The sequence below is a fragment of the Anabrus simplex genome, chromosome 1 (genome assembly GCF_040414725.1).
Source record: "Anabrus simplex isolate iqAnaSimp1 chromosome 1, ASM4041472v1, whole genome shotgun sequence".
NCBI lineage: Eukaryota > Metazoa > Arthropoda > Insecta > Orthoptera > Tettigoniidae > Anabrus > Anabrus simplex.
In genome coordinates, this window is record NC_090265.1 from 1,555,983,106 (window position 1) to 1,556,001,393 (window position 18,288).

Here is an 18,288-nt window from a genome sequence, read left to right on the forward strand (position 1 = left end):
CCATTGTTCTGATTGAAATATGAATCAAAATACACTTGTAATAAGTGACGATACACCACTGCGATAGATAGTCATCGTCATTGGCTGCAACTCGTATTTGAGTAAACATGTTTCATATGACTTAGTAGCCCAATCTTGGCATGAAACATACGTTGACAAAGATCACATGGAATGGCTCGGGGAGGGCAGGGCTGAGCTTGACGGAGCTTCCATGCTCGTCGTTTGTCCTCTTGACATCGTCATCATTCCTCTTCAAACACTGTAACTGATCTAGAAACAGTGTGGCTCCAAAGTGTATGATTCTCAGCAAGCATATCTCAGGATTGAGTGTTAATTCCAGCTCTTTTCATAGTATGCTTTAGCTGATCTTTGAAATGTCTCAAAGGCGCTCCATGAAGCCTTGTGCTAGAGCAAAGTTCACCATACAGGAGTTGATGAGGAGGTCTGGTTTCACTCAATGTGAACGACGTGTCCTATCCATCTGAGACGATGGCCAATGATGGCAGTGTCAATGCTTATAGCATGCACTTTCTCAAGAATGAAGGAAATCCTAGGAGGCTTCTGGGAGCGAAGTCTAGTCAAATTGAACAGTCCTCCATCGAAGCGATATCTATTTTTATAGCATATAAATAATGAACCGTCATATTCTATTTTGAACTGCATGTTCTGAAAAGATAATATTAATATTCAGTGGAGACGTTGGACGTGGTATGCAAGGACTGAGGATGACCACTGTGGTGACCCTCACTTTGGAGTGTCACATTTCCGGAGTATCTGATGGACCTGATGGCATGTCCAAGAAGTCTCATGTTTCCTTTTCGTTTGTGTTTTGCTATTTAAAGTTGCATTTATTAGCATAATTTTTTCTAATATTCGTTCTCTGTTCAACTTCTAAATAATTTATATGTTAAAATTGATTTATGATCTTTCCTGACACTGCTTTATTTCTGTTTTTTATTTAATTTTTATTTATAATTATACTAAAGGATATCAACATTTGTATACTGCATGTATAAAAAAAAAAAGATTAGAATAAACAATACCCTCTCCCTGATCTGTGTTTTCGAGATTATGGGAGATGGGTATTATCTTATCTCAAAGCGATACCTGTCCTTTACACTTTGGTTGTCTGTAGATATTCCATATAGCATGGCAGCTAGATAAGGAACGAAGAATGTTGAACCAAGCACACATCCCTGTTTCAATCCATGAGTAATTAGAAATGGTTCAGAAATAATATTTTGATGAATGATTTGCCCAGGCGGTGTTATCGTGTAAAGCCTCGACCAGATTTACAAAATGCTGTGGACAGCCAAAGTGTTTGAGTGCTGTCCACATACAGTAGCTGGTCTCAGGACTGAGTCGAAAGCCTTTTCCAGGTCATAGAACACTAGGTATAAAGGAGCCTGTTGCTCTCTGCATTTTTCCTGGATTTGCCTAGCACAGAAGATCATATCTGTTGTACCTGTTGACGTTGGAAAACTGCACTGCGACTTGGGAAGGATCCTCTTGGAAATAATCTTCAGGCAATTGAGCAAAATTATAGCAAGAATTTTACCTGCTATAGATAGCAATGATATACCCCAATAGTTGCCACAAACACTACGTTCACCTTTTTTGAAAAGAGTAATGATAGTGACATTTTTAAGGTCACCAGGTATTTCGCAGGTTTCCCATATTAAAAGGATAAGTGTATGAAGTCTGATCCTTAGAGATGGGCCTCCGCTTTGAAACAATTCCAGAGGAGCCTTGCCAGGTTTCACTTTACTGAGAACAGCATTGAATTCCTTGACTGTTGGTGGGAGAGCCATCCATGGTTGTTGGGGATGTAGGGATGTAGAGGCACATCATTCAGAAAATCTTCATCTACACTTGAACGCCGATTGAGAAGTGTGGAGAAATGTTCCTTCCAATGCTCTAGGATTTCTCGACTATCAGTAATAGTGGTAGCATTATTAGCACTATTCAGTGTCCTGGAGGAAGAGTGAGTTGGGCCATACAACTCTTTTATTCCTGCCTAGAAGTTATGCAGGTCTCAGGCATCAGACATACTTTGCAGTTCTTGAGTTTTCTATTGCCACCAGTTATTCTTTATCTCTCGTATTTGCCCCTGACAGTTACGCTTCAGGTCGAGAAAGTGCACTTTCTTTGAGCCTGAATATGGACCTGGAAGAAGGGATAGATGAGCTTCTCGTTCAGTGTTGATGACACAAAAAATTTCTTTGTTGTTATGATCAAACCAGTCCTGCCTTAACCTTTTTCTTAAAACCAATGGGTTTCTCACTTGATTCTGCGATTACTTTTCGCAATGTAGCCCATTCGTGTTGTACATTTTTTGGGTTGACTGGAACATTTGCCAGATAGATAGACAAATGAATAAATGAAAGTATAGTTATATTACTTGCAACTTACCTGATGATCTATTTAGGCTTACACTGAAATATGGATTGACATCGACATTATCCACCTCTCCTTCCGAATCAGAATCAATAAAGGTTCTTCTAACACTTCCACTAAATCTGAATCCCACAGAATATTTGCCAGATTTTAGATCATACAAACACATAATCAAACCACACAATGTATAGAAGCAGCAGCATGGGTCATTTGGCAGCAATCTTCACTGGACTGTTTTATTGCCATAACATCGCACGAAGTAGCAGCACCGATCAAGCAAGCATTCAAGTCAATGAGCGATATAGGCGGAAGGTGTCTCCAAAGCTGCAACCTGATAAATTACTGTAACATATTTTCTACACATTAAAATATGCGAGCTCTAGTCAGTCCCACATTTGAACCAAGCGCACATCACTATCAGCCTGAGCTATACTCAAGCTTGGGGTTCAAAGTGTTAATATTCTCCATCAATTAACAATGATGAGTAATGTCAGTTGAATGACATTAATCTACAAATATTAAACAAACAAACAAACAAACAAACAAACAAACAAACAAACAAACAAACAAACAAACAAACAAACAAACAAACAAACAAACAAACACACAAACAAAACAAAACAAAACAAACCAAACCTAACCTGGAATGCAGAGGTTGCTTGTGTAGATGGAAAGAAGCCTTGCTCCTGAAACAATTGCATCACAAGCTGCCTTCTCTGTTCCAATACACGACGGTGCCCCTTCTCTGCTTCTTTACCACCAGGTGTCTTGGGTGTTCGAGGTGAACTAGCTTCACCACCATCTGCTAGTTCTGAGCCTGCCAAGCAGAATATTACAAGCTTTAGGTGTCTGAAATATCTTGCTTTCAATATTCATGGGATTAATTACATAACTAAATATTTTCAATAAGCAGCTATATTGAAATTAAATGCAAATTAAAATAGACACCTTCATAAATAACAACATACTGGGTGAATCAGCTGTACCTAATTTTCCTTGAACATATGCAACCTGGTAGGAATTAACTATTTCTTAGTCATATCTTATGCGACATCTTACAATAATTTGACTTACATGTAGCCGTATATACGCTTCACTATACAATGCAAAAATGCACAAGGCAGTGAGTGAGGCCCATCTTAAAAACACTACCTTTTTTACTTGGCCCAGAGTCCACTTTTCTAACCATTCTTATGAAATGTTACTGTACTGTACAAACTACAACAACCCTTATTGTGTATAGGTCCAATTGGCCATATCTGTTTGAGAGAAAAGAGTGGAGAGATATCACAGACGATATAATAGGTTACGACCATATTCACAACCATAACATACAATTTTGTCGCTTCAAAACTAATAGAAAAATGTTTTTTAAACTTTGGTATAACCTTTGGCACATAAATGGAATACAGGAGGTGTGATAGTTCGCACCGTTTAATTACTAATGTTAGAGCTTTCAATAAAGTTTTAAAACGAGGCCATAAGGACGTAACATACAAACAATAAAAAAAACAAAAAAAAAACAACAAACAAACAAACAAACAAACAAAAAAAAAAAAACCAACTATAGTCTCTTCGTGAATACAGAGTTAAAATGTCCAAAGATGCTCACTTAAAGTACTTTTTTTCTTTTTCTTCTGCTATTTGTTTTATGTCGCACCGACACAGATAGGTCTTATGGTGACGATGGGACAGGACAGGCCTAGGAATGGGAAGGAAGCGGCCATGGCCATGATTAAGGTACAGGCCCAGCATTTGCCTGGTGTGAAAATAGGAAACCATGGAAAACCATCTTCAGGGCTGCCGACAGTGGGGTTCAAACCCACTATCTCCCGGATGCGAGCTCACAGCTGAGCGCTCCTAACCGCACAGCCAACTCGCCCGGGCTCACTTAAAGTAGCTGTGTGAAAGAGTAAATACAAGGCTTCTCAGAGCAGTGATGGTTCAAATCCTTGTTTACTTTTGTCTTTTCTTATCTTCATTTTGCATTCAGATAGGCGTCCCTTATGAAGAGTTGGCATTCCTGGGGCCTATTCCACAAAAGTATGGTCTTGTACATTACAAGTTACTAGTGAGGTTTCTTGTACTGTATGGAGATGTACATTTCTGTTCCACAAAAAATTGAAGGTCTCTTGTATATTACCAGTAAATTGTTACAAGTTTTACAAGTGATGACATATCAATGAACATACTATGTCATAACATGAATCAGCTGTTTAACTTCGTATTCCATTCACTGAATTAGGTTATGCTTTCCTCATTTATCGTAATATCGTATTTTAAGATAAGTTATGCAGCAAAGATTCAAAGAACTCTAATATTTCTATGAATTTCTTAATGCTACAATGTTATTTTTCAGTTTATTTCTTTGATGATATGAAATTACTCTGTTATTATAACTCATTCTGTTCTTCCGCGATCCTCGCATATGTTCCACGATAGTCTGACATACCTTGGTCTGTCATTAGGTATCAGATGCCGCTAATAACGATATTCAGCCGCCAAACTTAATTGTTACAAAATTGCAAACACTGCATGAATTGTTATAATGGTGTCAAGAGAAACGAAGTTATTCATTTTCCAGGAAATAGAAAGAAGGAAAGATGATATTTTTGGTGCATTCAGTGAGAGTCTGGAAAAACAAGACAAAATAAATGGTTGGATGGAAATATTTGACTTGGGAAAAGTTTGGCGTATGTGAGAGATATTCTGCTCATTAATGATTCCATGAATGTCCTTCTTGGAACATGTTTGTTCAGTATTTTCAGGCCAACAAACAATTTGAGGAAATTTTATATCATTTATTGCAGCTACCACAGAATGTATTCCTACAGACCGAAGATTTTCACATCCCATGCATATCTGCAATACCATGGTACTGACCACCATTTCCTAGCCAATATAGTGTTGTTAGTAACTGTTGTTTAGCAGAGAGATTTATTTCTGTTTGTAGGATGTTTTAATCTATGCTCAATATCTATCTAAAGTTGTTCCGCTTGTATTGTGCTTAACCTAAAACGCTCATTGTATTCAAATACAGTGTTAAACTGGAAGTTTATTCTTTCCCTGTACAGACAGTAGTTTTCATTTTCATCACCATCACTATCACTACTGCTCGACCACATATTTATCCAAATGTATCTGAAATAAGTATATTTGAATAGCACTAGTACATTTATATATTACTGTCCTTTCACTGGTAGAGAATACTCAATTCACTAGTAAGTTACAAGTACTAGTACTTTTGTGGGACATATTCATAAAAACACACTGGTAATTTGTAAGTATGGAGTAGTAAAGTACAACTGTAGAAAATCCTTTTGTGGAACAGAAGCTCTGGTATTTGTACTAGTTACTAGAGAATTTACTTGTAATGTACAATATCATACTTTTGTGGAATAGACCCCTGAAATCTCAGATATCCTTATAATGGGGTTATAATAAATACAGGCATAATAAATATCTCCACGTAAACACCGACTAAGGACGAATGAATTGTATATACTATTGTCAACATTATGCTTAATCCATTCATTCAGAAAATAGCCATAGCTCTATTCATTGTGAATGATTCAAACTATCTGGGCTTGAAGGGCATAATTCTATTCACTGTGGTCTTCGCAGCAAGGCAAACCTGTCTATGTTATTGAATCACAGTTCTTGTACAAGTAACCACTGTGTGGAAGGTGATAAGTACGTGGATATTACTCCACGGGGAGCACGATGCTTATATCATGAACAAATTCCTGGAGGAAGAAGACTACTCATTGTAGATATGTTTTGAAGGATTGAAAGACAACATCTGTTGGAAGGGAACAACCTGTTTGAGATGCTCCAGTGACATCTGGTAATGAAGAAGCTGTACGTGATGCTAGTGAGAACAATTCTCATACCAGCTCACAGGTCACTGTACAAGATCAGAACATCAGTCAGGCATTTGTACTGTGCATACTGCATCACCATAAACTGTGTACATCAAATGTGATTGGTTTTCATTACTGCAGCTCACATGGGATTAAAATATAAGCATAAAAATATTTTGGAGGCACTGGGTTTGAACCTCTGGACACACACAACATGGACCGTTCACCAGCGTGGTCACAGAGAAGTATATTGCAATTGTTCTTATACTGTAACATTTCGAGCGTCAACCCAACTTCTGATCAACACGAAGCATTCCTTTTATATGCGAAGCACGTCCTACACATTCAGTCTTTATTACCTCCTTACTACTGGTTAATTAACAATGAATGCATGTAGAGACAGTACTCGACGTACATAAATCTTTCCGGGTCTCTTTTCTCAAGTTGACATGTATGCAAGTTGAATTTTTACCATAACCTAAATTTTGATGCAAACATATATGAAAAAATTGTGTTTTCAGTCAATAGTATTTTTTTAAACATCAAGCACTGTAACTTTTTAAGATAATCACGTTACTCCTGCCAGACACATACGCAGCACGCAGACTGAAGGACGGTACAGGTGCAGCATACTCCAGTGTACTTCGTATAGTTTATGACACGTGCAGTATTACCAAATTAGCATGTAGTAGCGTAAGTGAAATAAATGATTATGATACAATTTGCCTTTAAAGGAAAAGAAATCAAGAAGTCTCTCTCTCCGTATATACATATATAAAATAGAAAGTACAAACCTCGGAAGGCATCCAAGTTAAAATCTGGTCCAAAGAAGGTGTTTCCAACTAGCTTGTTTGTAGATTTAGGAGTCTGAGAAACACCGACATCTGACTCTCCATCATCCTCAGCAGCTGCAAAATGTAAATTAGAAAAAGGTCTCAGTATTAGAGAATGAAATATAGCAGGAGAAGCAACAAGAAATAATAACAAATACAAGACATAGAAGTACAATATGGTTCAAATATAATGAGAACTAATTTTTCTAAAGAAAATTCTTTACTACTAACAAACTTGTTTTCTATATTATCCTTCAAAGTAATCCCCGTATGCCCCTATATGTTGTTTCCAGAGTTCTTGTAACTGTTTTACTCTCTTTTCTCAAAATTCTAGGTCAGGCATATACCCATTCAAAAACACTTGATCACTGCTTTATCATACTCAAACATCACTTTTATTTAAGTTTTCTTTTGAGTAACTGTCACTCTAATCTGGATGGGTTAAGGGTTCCACTTCAGTTTCCAGGTGGTGTCCATTAATTTTCTGTTACTGTGAGGTCTTTTATCATCTATCCTTGGAAGAAGGAAATTTAATATCCTCTAGTTTTCGTCTGGAACAGATGTTATTTTTTTTATAATTTCTTTCCATAAAATGACAGAGTATATTCTGCACTGATAATCCTGCCTTCACAAAGGAAATCAACATGGATAACTACATTTCAATTGCAAGAGAATGGTGGTAAATTTCCAGCTGAGATTTTCCTTGGCTTTTTCGGTTTTGGAAAACCATAGGGTGCCACACTTATTTAATTGTCGAGACTGAGGACTGAAAGAATGGATCCATGGCTGGGAAACAGCAAGTAAGGGCTTCAGAAACTGTTTTCTCCAATTCAAACTGACCTATGAGATGACTGGCTACTTGCTGTCTATTTCTTTGTAATCGTTGGTGTGCATGGGACCAAACAGGCAGCTGTTTTCCTTTAGTGCATTTAAAAAAAATGATAGCTTCTACAATATAAATACGTACTTAACTAGCTGTTGTACAAATAAATGATGAGATAATCACTTTGCATAGGGACAATACACTTTTGTCGACTATTTATCGAGTGTTTTACACACACCTGGGACTTTGAGATATCCAGATATGGGTTAAACACCTTAATTTATCAAGATTTTGCTTTTAGGCTATCTATGATAACACAACAATCACAGTTCGATAGACATGAATGAATATCGATAAAGGCACCTTTCAGTAGTCATGTCAATGAAAAATCATTGGATGAAGTACCTAGACTGAATTGATTCATACAGTGTGAGCCCCAGTCAAGTTGCCGGTTATTCTCTGTGTCGTGTCTGGGTGAGTGGATGATGTAATAGCTGTCTGACACGCACAGTTTGTCCAGCGATGTCATGGTCTCAACTAGTCCACAATAAGCTGCTGCACAGCGTACAACATGACTGTTTCTTATACCGCAGTAATCGATCAGTTTAGAGGGTTTTATGGTTTCTGAATTAAGTGCTGAAAGCGGATATCCGTATGCTGTAGATTTTTAGAAGTACCAATTTGCTGGGAGAATGAGAAGCGAATTCTGTATACAACTTCCTCAAGTGTGTGTTAGAGAATTAATAAAAACGTGAATAAATTCAAAACTGTGGGTTCAGTACTAAAGAAGAGAGTTAAAAACAGGCTGTCTAAATGGATGAAAAAATTCTGGATATCATGGTGTGGGTTACTGTAGTCACGTCCTAGTTCGTGAACCATGGGCAACGGCTGAGTGGTCTAGTAAGTGGTCCTGAGAGTAGGGATACCAGTTGCTATGGAATGGGAGTGGGCATCTCGGACATATTCTGAGTCATGGCCCTCCTTGTGCTCAGGCGGTTAGGACTATACAATTCACCGGTGGTCCATAACCCGTTAGAGGAGAGATCCTCACTTGGACTATGTGCAAGTAGGGTAGCATCCTACTTCATGAATTTACCGAGCTCAGAACATTTTAAGCAAGCCTCGGACCTATGGGAGTAATGGAGTCCCACTCCCATTTGACAGGCGAGGGAAACAACTTGGCGAACGAAATGGAATTCGATGGGGAGCTATCAATATTAATGGGGCTTATGGAAGAAAGAAAGTAGAACTGGCTGAGTGAGTCAGCAAAGAGGATGCATCTGGATGTGCTAGGAGTAAGTGATATTCAGGTAAGGGGAGATAATGAGGAAGAGATAGGAGATTATAAAGTATACCTGACAGGTGTTAGAAAGGGAAGAACAGAGTCCGGGGTAGGGCTCTTTGTCACAAATAACATTGCACGCAACATACTTTCCATTAGGCACGTAAATGAGAGAACGATGTGGGTAGATTTGTCAGTTGGAGGAATTAGGATTAGAATTGTCTCTGTGTATTCACCATGTGAGGGTGCAGATGAGCATGAAGTTGACAAGTTTTATGAAGCACTGAGTGACATCGTGGTCAGGGTCAACAGCAAGGATAGAATAGTGCTAACGGGCGATTTCAATGCGAGAGTTGGGAATAGAACTGAAGGATACGAAAGGGCGATTGGTAAATGTGGGGAAGATATGGAAGCTAATGGGAATGGGAACCATTTGCTGCACTTCTGTGCTAGTATGGGTTTAGCAGTTACGAGTACATTTTTCAAGCATAAGGCTATTCACCGCTACACATGGGAGGCTAGGGGTACCAGATCCATAATAGACTATATCTTAACAGACTTCAAATTCAGGAAATCTGTTAGGAATGTATGAGTTTTCCGGGGATTTTTCGATGATACAGACCACTATCTGATCTGTAGTGAACTAAGTATCTCTAGGCCTAGGGTAGAGAAAGTGAAATCTGTCTGCAAACGAATAAGGGTAGAAAATCTCCAGGATGAGGAAATTAGACAGAAGTACATGGATATGATTAGTGAGAAATTTCGGACAGTGGACAGTAAGCAGGTTCAGGATATAGAAAGTGAATGGGTGGCATACAGGGATGCTGTAGTAGGAACAGCAAGGGAATGCCTAGGAACTACTGTGTGTAAAAATGAGAAAAGATGAACATCTTGGTGGAATGATGAAGTGAGAGCAGCTTGTAAATGTAAAAAGAAGGCTTATCAGAAAAGGCTCCAAACAAGGGCCGAGGCAGACAGCGATTTGTATGTAGATGAAAGAAACAGAGCGAAACAAATAGTTGTTGAATGCAAAAAGAAGTCGTGGGAAGATTTTGGTAATAACCTGGAAAGGCTAGGTCAAGCAGCAGGGAAACTTTTCAGGACAGTAATAAAGAATCTTAGGAAGGGAGGGAAAAAGGAAATGAACAGTGTTTTGAGTAATTCAGGTGAACTCATAACAGATCCCAGGGAATCACTGGAGAGGAGGAGGGAATATTTTGAACATCTTCTCAATGTAAAAGGAAATCATCCTGGTGGTGTTCTGAACATCTAAGCTCATGGGGAGGAGAAACATGATGTTGGTGAAATTATGCTTGAAGAAGTGGAAAGGATGGTAAATAAACTCCATTTTCATAAAGCAGAAGGAATAGATGAAATTAGACCTGAAATGGTGAACTATAGTGGGAAGGCAGGGATGAAATGGCTTCATAGAGTAGTAAAATTAGCATGGAGTGTTGGTAAGGTACCTTCAGATTGGACAAAAGCAGTAATTGCACCTATCTATAAGCAAGGGAACAGGAAGGATTGCAATAACTATCGAGGTATCTCATTGATTAGTATACCACACAAAGATTTCACTGGCATCTTGGAAGGTAGGTTGTGATCAGTCGTTGAGAGGAAATTGGATAAAAACCAGTGTGGTTTCAGACCACAGACAGGCTGTCAGGATCAGATTTTCAGTATGTGCCAGGTAAATGAAAAATGCTACGAGAGGAATAGGCAGTTGTGTTTATGTTCCGTGGATCTAGAGAAAGCATATGACAGGGTACCGAGGGAAAAGATGTTCGCTATACTGGGGGACTATGGAATTAAAGGTAAATTATTAAAATTAATCAAAGGCATTTATGTTGACAATTGGGTTTCAGTGAGAATTGATGGCAGAATGAATTCTTGGTTCAGGGTACTTACAGGGGTTAGACAAGGCTGTAATCTTACATGTTTGCTGTTCGTAGTTTACATGGATCATCTGCTGAAAGGTATAAAATGGCAGGGAGGGATTCAGTTAAGTGGAAATTTAGTAAGTAGTCTGGCTTATGCTGACGACTTGGTCTTAATGGCAGATTGTGCCAAAAGCCTGCAGTCTAATATCTTGGAACTTGAAAATAGGTGCAATGAGTATGGTATGAAAATTAGCCTTTCAAAGACTAAACTGATGTCAGTAGGTAAGAAATTCAACAGAACTGAATGTGAGATTGGTGATACAAAGCTAGAACAGGTCAATAATTTCAAGTATTTAGGTTGTGTGTTCTCCTAGGATGGTAATATTTTTTTTTTTTAGGGGCTTACGTCGCACTGACACAGATAGGTCTTATGGCGACGATGGGATAGGAAAGGCCTAGGAGTTGGAAGGAAGCGGCCGTGACCTTAATTAAGGTACAGCCCCAGCATTTGCCTGGTGTGAAAATGGGAAGCCACGGAAAACCATTTTCAGGGCTGCCGATAGTGGGATTCGAACCTACTATCTCCCGGATGCAAGCTCACAGCCGCGCACCTCTACACGCACGGCCAACTCGCCCGGTTCAGGATATCTTATTCATTAGTTAGAAGTAACAGACATGAAAGTAGCAAGAATGATTTTTTTTTTGCTAGGGGCTTTACGTCACAACGACACAGATAGGTCTTATGGTGACGAAGCAAGAATGATTGCTGGTTCAAACAGGTGGGAACAATGGCAGGAGGGTACTGGGAATGTGGAGATAAAGACTAATTTAGAAATGAACTCGATGGATGAAGCTGTACGCATAAACCAGCTTTGGTGGTGGAGTCATGTGAGGCGAATGGAGGAGGATAGGTTACCGAGGAGAATAATGGACTCTGTTATGGAGGGTAAGAAAGGTAGAGGTAGACCAAGACGACGATGGTTAGACTCAGTTTTTAACGATTTAAAGATAAGAGGTACAGAACTAAATGAGGCCACAACACTAGTTGCAAATCGAGGATTGTGGCAACGTTTAGTAAATTCACAGAGGCTTGCAGACTGTACGCTGAAAGGCATAACAATCTATAATGATAATGTATGTATGTATGTATGTATGTATGTATGTATGTATGTATGTATGTATGTATGTATGTATGTATGTATTGTCCCCTTCAATTCTGGCCTACAGTAAGTATTAATTGTGTCTGCATGTACAAGGCTATTTCATTAGCCCGGACAATAATTTTCCGAGCCTGAGGAGTAGAGATGTTCTCACTTGTACAGAACCGGTCCTACCAGCGAGGGAGCAGAGTATTGATTTTGTTATCGAGCTGTCAGCTGTCCCACGTAACCTACTAAGAGCCGTCAAGGTCGCTTCGATCTGAATTACGCATGTCCAAGTCTTCAAATGAAAGGTACTTTCGAGAATTGTAATAGCCTATCAGGTGTATGACAATGACCAATTACGAACCACTGTGGTGACGCCCTCATTGTGAATTGCTTAAATACCCCAGTTTCTGGAAGAAATGCTCTCTGATTCTCGTACTTTTACTTACGGATTTTCACCGAGCTCTGACTTACACTCTGTCATTGAACTTAAAATATTTCTATTCGGCAGTGCAAATCAACTACCTTCAGCAACACCTTAGTCAACTAGTCTGGCAGATTTTACAGGCAAAGTTACGTGTCATTCATCTTTAAAACTCATCACGCGTGTGTGCAGAATATCTTCTAAAATTGCTTGTTAGTTTCAACTTCTACTGTGTCAGAAGAAAGAAGATCGCTACGTGTTGTTTCGAGTGCTCAAGATGTTACTCAGCTTTGAAGAGAAGACCTAACACAACTCTGCATTGAACATCACGGCTACAATTGTGTGTTAAAATGTAGGCGACTTCTGACATGGGGAGATAACGACGGGAGCAGATAACCCACTGCATGTAATCCAGAGATTCCAGATCACCGGCAGAGATCCAGTTTCATCATTCATTTAAGTACCATTTTTCTAATATTTATCTGTTCATTTTTGTAGAAATAATGCTTACTTATTCATTAGTGGTAATATTTCTTCTAGTCTTGCAGTAGTCTTGAATATTTTCATCCTTCTTTCACATGGGATATGGTAGTATTGTCATGTGTGTGTGAGTGATTATTGGTCTCTATTAGAATAGCTAGAACATGCGTGTGTCTTCTACGATTATTCTGACTGTCCCATTTACTAATCTAGTGTTATTTAAAAATCATTGTCCTCACCGAGAATTAATCTAATTTGGAAATAGTTTTTTGGAAGTCGTGTGGGACAGATCTACGGCATGTTTTGTTACGCCAGTTTTCTATTAAAAAAATTCTTCTTGTATGATTTAAGGCTTGTTAGTGTCATCTGGCATATTGTCGAACCCTGGTTTATGCGAATTTGAGATCTAGCACATCTAATAATAATAATAATAATAATAATAATAATAATAATAATAATAATAATAATAATAATAATAATAAGTTTTCATCTCGGGTTAAATGAATGAATAAGGATCATGAGTTTAAATATTGCTTGATCTTGTGTGTAAGGCATTAATGTGTGCTCAATTAGGATGAATATGAGCCTGGAATACGGCAGAATCTTGACGGATCATTTACTGTATTTATTGACTTATGGATTCATTTGTTGAATTTATTTGAAGAATACGTGTGGGATAAGGCGTAATTTCTTCAAGTGTGAGCACGTGTTAATTGATGGACGTGGAGTTGAGTATTAATAACGTCGTGACTCATGAACCATGAAAGCGAATGCTAATATTTGACCTGTACCATGTGCGTTTCTGTAGGTGACAATTTTTCCAGATATCAACCGCCGATATTATCGTGACCAACGTTGTAAAAATTTGTCATCCTCGACCAAGTGATCATCCAGACTTCATCACATTTCTGAGAGACGTGAATGGTTTTTTTCTTTACCGATACCGTCATTGAGAGAATTCAGATGCCTAGGATAAAAGTCAAAATATAATATTCGAAGTCTAGAATTCGTTCTAAATAATGTAAATAATTCTTGTGTGCCTTAGTGTGAATACTGTGTGTGTGGTAGTTATTTCAGTGAATTGTGATATGTTTCTTTTGACAGTGGTTGTGACCCAGCCACGTGTTCGTTACGTTGGGTCCTGGTTATCAGCATCCTTGTTTGAGTTGATTTAACTTTTTGAGAGTTGAAACTTTAATAAATTTTATTTTGAAATTAAGTTGAGAATTCAGAGTCTCATACAGTAATGAATAAGAAGGAATTATTTCAGTGGACGAGATTCCTTATTATTGTAAAGCTTACAATGCTAAAAATCCTCAAGACGTCAGATGTTAAAGATTGACATCATGTTTGTTCAATCGAATATTAAAGAAAGTTTCAGAGTAATAATTATTATACAAGCACGATTTTGTGAAATTAAGTCAAATAGACTTCTTTGAGTAATGTTTCCAATAAAAATTTTATTTATTTTTCCAATTTAATGGATATCATGTTTAATTTAGTTCTCCAGAGGAGTAAAATTTTCATTTGGGGAAATGAATGTAAACACAAGTGGATCTGATATTTTAGATGCTTAAAACTAGCATGAGATAGACAGCTTTTTGAGACTGAATTATTTTCAACTTGTAAATATTAACGACATTGTGAGAGGAGATCCTCCCATAGAAAATTTTTTTTTCTTGTATTTCGTTAGAAGTAGGCTAATATCCATCTGTATATTTGCAGATTTATTGACGTCAAAGCTATTTGGAGGAATTAAATGCTGTATTCAAATGAACTGGCAGAGAAGAGAAAAAAAATGATTTTCAGTCAAGATTTGTGTAAATTTAATTTGTTATTGTTTAAGTGCTAGTTGATAATAAATGTCAGAAACCTGTTGTTTGATATTTTTGTATTATTGTTGCTAGCCCTTGTCTCTTTCCCTGCCCTCAAAATAAGCAAAGCCAGACAACGAACGCTCAACCCGTGAGACTCTCGTTCTCCGGCTGAGCATGCCCGGTAAAAAGAGGACAGTATGTATGTATGTATGTATGTATGTATGCTTTTTTTTTTTGCTATTTGCTTTACGTCGCACTGACAGAGATAGGTCTTATGGCGACGATGGGATAGGAAAGGCCTAGGAGTTGGAAGGAAGCGGCCGTGGCCTTAATTATGGTACAGCCCCGGCATTTGCCTGGTGTGAAATGGGAAACCACGGAAAACCATCTTCAAGGCTGCCGACAGTGGGACTCGAACCCACTATCTCCCGATTACTGGATACTGGCCGCACTTAAGCGACTGCAGCTATCGAGCTCGGTGTGTATGTATGTATGTATGTATGTATGTATGTATGTATGTATGTACAGTGGTGGTCAAAATAATACAGCCACCTGGCAAAGGTTTAGAATAAAGTGCAAATTTATTACTAGACATGTTTGTACTATGATGGAAACAAAATTTTACGTTGTACAGGAACCATTACAACAGAGTCACATTGTACCACAGTCAGTTATATAGATAACACAACTGAAACTAATCAATAATATTCAAAATAATACCAGACCACAGGGTCAAAAAAAACAGAGCCAATTGACACAAATATTTTGTACTTGATCTAAGTCTTATGAAATTTACAGGAACAGTCGTTTTTACATAGGAGTGCATTAGTACTTCGTGGTGTAACCCTTATTTTTGAGGATTTCCCTGCACCTCTTACCCATAGAGTCGACTAAACGCCTGCATTCGTCGCTGCTGATCGCATACAAGGCTCTCTGGATTTCTTCCCAAAGTTTATCTAAAGACGTAGCTTTAGAGCGGTCAATTCTCTTGTCTACGATCTCCCATAAGTTCTCGATGGAGATGCGTCAGGGGATTGAGGTGGCCACTCTTAATACTTCGATATGGTGATATTGAAAAAACTGCCTTATGATCCTTGCAGTATGCTTTGGATCGTTATCGTGCTGAAATTTCCATTTCAGCGGCATTTCCTCTTCAGCATAAGGCAGCATCACATTTGCTAAGATGTCGTTGTACATTTCTGCGTTCATTATGCCGTTGATACGGTGTATTGGACCAAGGCCATACCATGAAAAACATCCCCATACCGTAACACTTCCGCCATCGTATTTCACAGTTTTTAAAGTGTACTTGGGATTAAATTCCTGGTTTGGTGGGCGGCGCACATAGACTTTTCCGTCTGAGGCAAACTTATTATACTTGGATTCATCGGACCAAAGGATGTTCCTCCACCAAATACTGGGTTTGTGTTCATTTCTCCGGGCGAAGCCCAACCTTTACCGAACATTAGCTTTTGAAACATGTGGCTCCTGTCTCGCAATGCGCCCATTCAATTTTGCGGATCTCAGTCGTCTTTGAATCGTTAAAGTTGATGGTTGAACATCATTTTTGTCGCTAAACAAAATGGCTTTCAGTCGTGGTGGTGACAAAAATGGGTTTCTTTTCTTCCCTAGTGATGAGTCTGTCTACGCGAGGAGTAGTTACACGAGGTCGCCCCCTGTTCCCCACCTGCGGCTTTGTTTGTTTTGCCAGTCTAATGGCGTTCTGGACTCGTTTTCGCGAAACGTGTAAATCTTTGGCTATTTGATTCATGGATATCCCACTTTTGAACATCCGGAACATTACTATACGACCATCATCACTTGTATGCTCTGCTCTGCCCATCTAGAAGAATGTAAACAAAACCAAATGTCAGTTTCAATACAAAATAATATTGAGTGGAGGTTTGTTGAAAAATAATATCGCTAGCCCCCAAAACAACTGCAAAAAATCAATTTGAACGGGACTTCTGTAAAACGGCTCTATTATTTTGAGCCATAAGATTCTTACCTTTATGCCTCTTTTCGAACGTCTAGCTCAAACGCTTCCTTTCGTACGACTACAGATAGCAGCGACGTCTTCCCTGATATTGTCTAAAAGGGACTGACAACACGGCACTCGTGGAGATTTTGCGAACTAATAGATATCCTAGTTCTTAATCTCGTCAATAGAGGTGGCTCTATTATTTTGACCGCCACTGTATGTATGTATGTATGTGAAAGACTTGTTCAATCCCCCTGAAAATCTTTAGCCCTTAGCACTCACACGGCCATGCCCGACAATGAAAACATCCCGCATAAATCCTATGTTGGGCAATGCCCAACATGATTTTCTTCTTTATGTAACTCCTTTATTGGGTTACGCGCGAATGAATTTACAGTAAGCTACTGCCATCTTTAGGCGACAATTTAAAGCCATGCATAGCATAATCTCTTTGAAAGCAGGCTTTGTGGGCATTTTTTTGAAGACCATGCGAGTTTGTAAACAGACGTCGTTTAGCAACATGGTGACGTTCGATCAGCATGAGAAGGAAATAGCCAGACTTTTAGATGAAAGTGACGTTGATTTCAGTGATGGTGAAATTGATTTTCAATTAAGTGGCGAGGAAGATATTACAGAACTAGACTGTGTTGGTGAGTTGAGTGATAATTTCGATAATGAGAAAAGTATGCTAAATGGCAATGCTGGTACCTCTACTGATGGCTGGAGGGAATACCACAGCAAGGGCTTGAATTTCAGAAGAACCCCCCTTCCTTGTTTTTAGCTAGTTGCTTTACCAATATAAATGGTCCGTTATTGGACATAACAAATTTTTCAGCTAACTCATTCCTGGCTGCCAGCGTTTTGCCGCCGTGTGCTAGGCTGGGCTCATCAGTTGGTACCTAGCACACCTACCAAGACACATGGCTAGTGCATACCGTGGAGGCCACTGCGTAGGCTAATTGCAGCCACCGGCAGTGCCAATGCACTATAAGAGACTTTGTCTCATTATCAAACAATTGATGCCTGCTTGGCCATCAGATGATATGGATGTTATAGATGTTATAGATATGGGAATCAACATCTATATCATAGTTGCTTTACGTCATACCAACACAGATAGGTCTAATAATAATAATAATAATAATAATAATAATAATATTATTATTTGCTTTACGTCCTACGAACGACATTTTTACGGTTTTGGAGATGCCGAGGTGCCGGAATTTAGTCCCGCAGGAGTTCTTTTATGTCATAATCTATAAGTTTAATTTCCGAATTGATATTAATATTCACACATATGAAGTTTTGAAGCCTCCACCTAATCAACACTTTATTCATATGTTATTAATTTACAATGCCAGTT

General features: G+C 38.6%; 1 protein-coding gene across 1 annotated transcript in view; it reads right to left on the reverse strand.

The window, feature by feature from the left end:
- cic (Putative transcription factor capicua) overlaps window positions 1–18,288 on the reverse strand; it is a 519,891-nt gene that overhangs the window by 39,913 nt on the left and 461,690 nt on the right. Inside the window, exons 20-21 of the mRNA XM_067138869.2 lie at window positions 7,055–7,168; window positions 3,039–3,214 (exon numbers count right to left, since the gene is read on the reverse strand). Coding sequence (XP_066994970.2) covers window positions 3,039–3,214; window positions 7,055–7,168 — 290 coding nt within the window. The remainder of the gene's footprint in view (window positions 1–3,038; window positions 3,215–7,054; window positions 7,169–18,288) is intronic.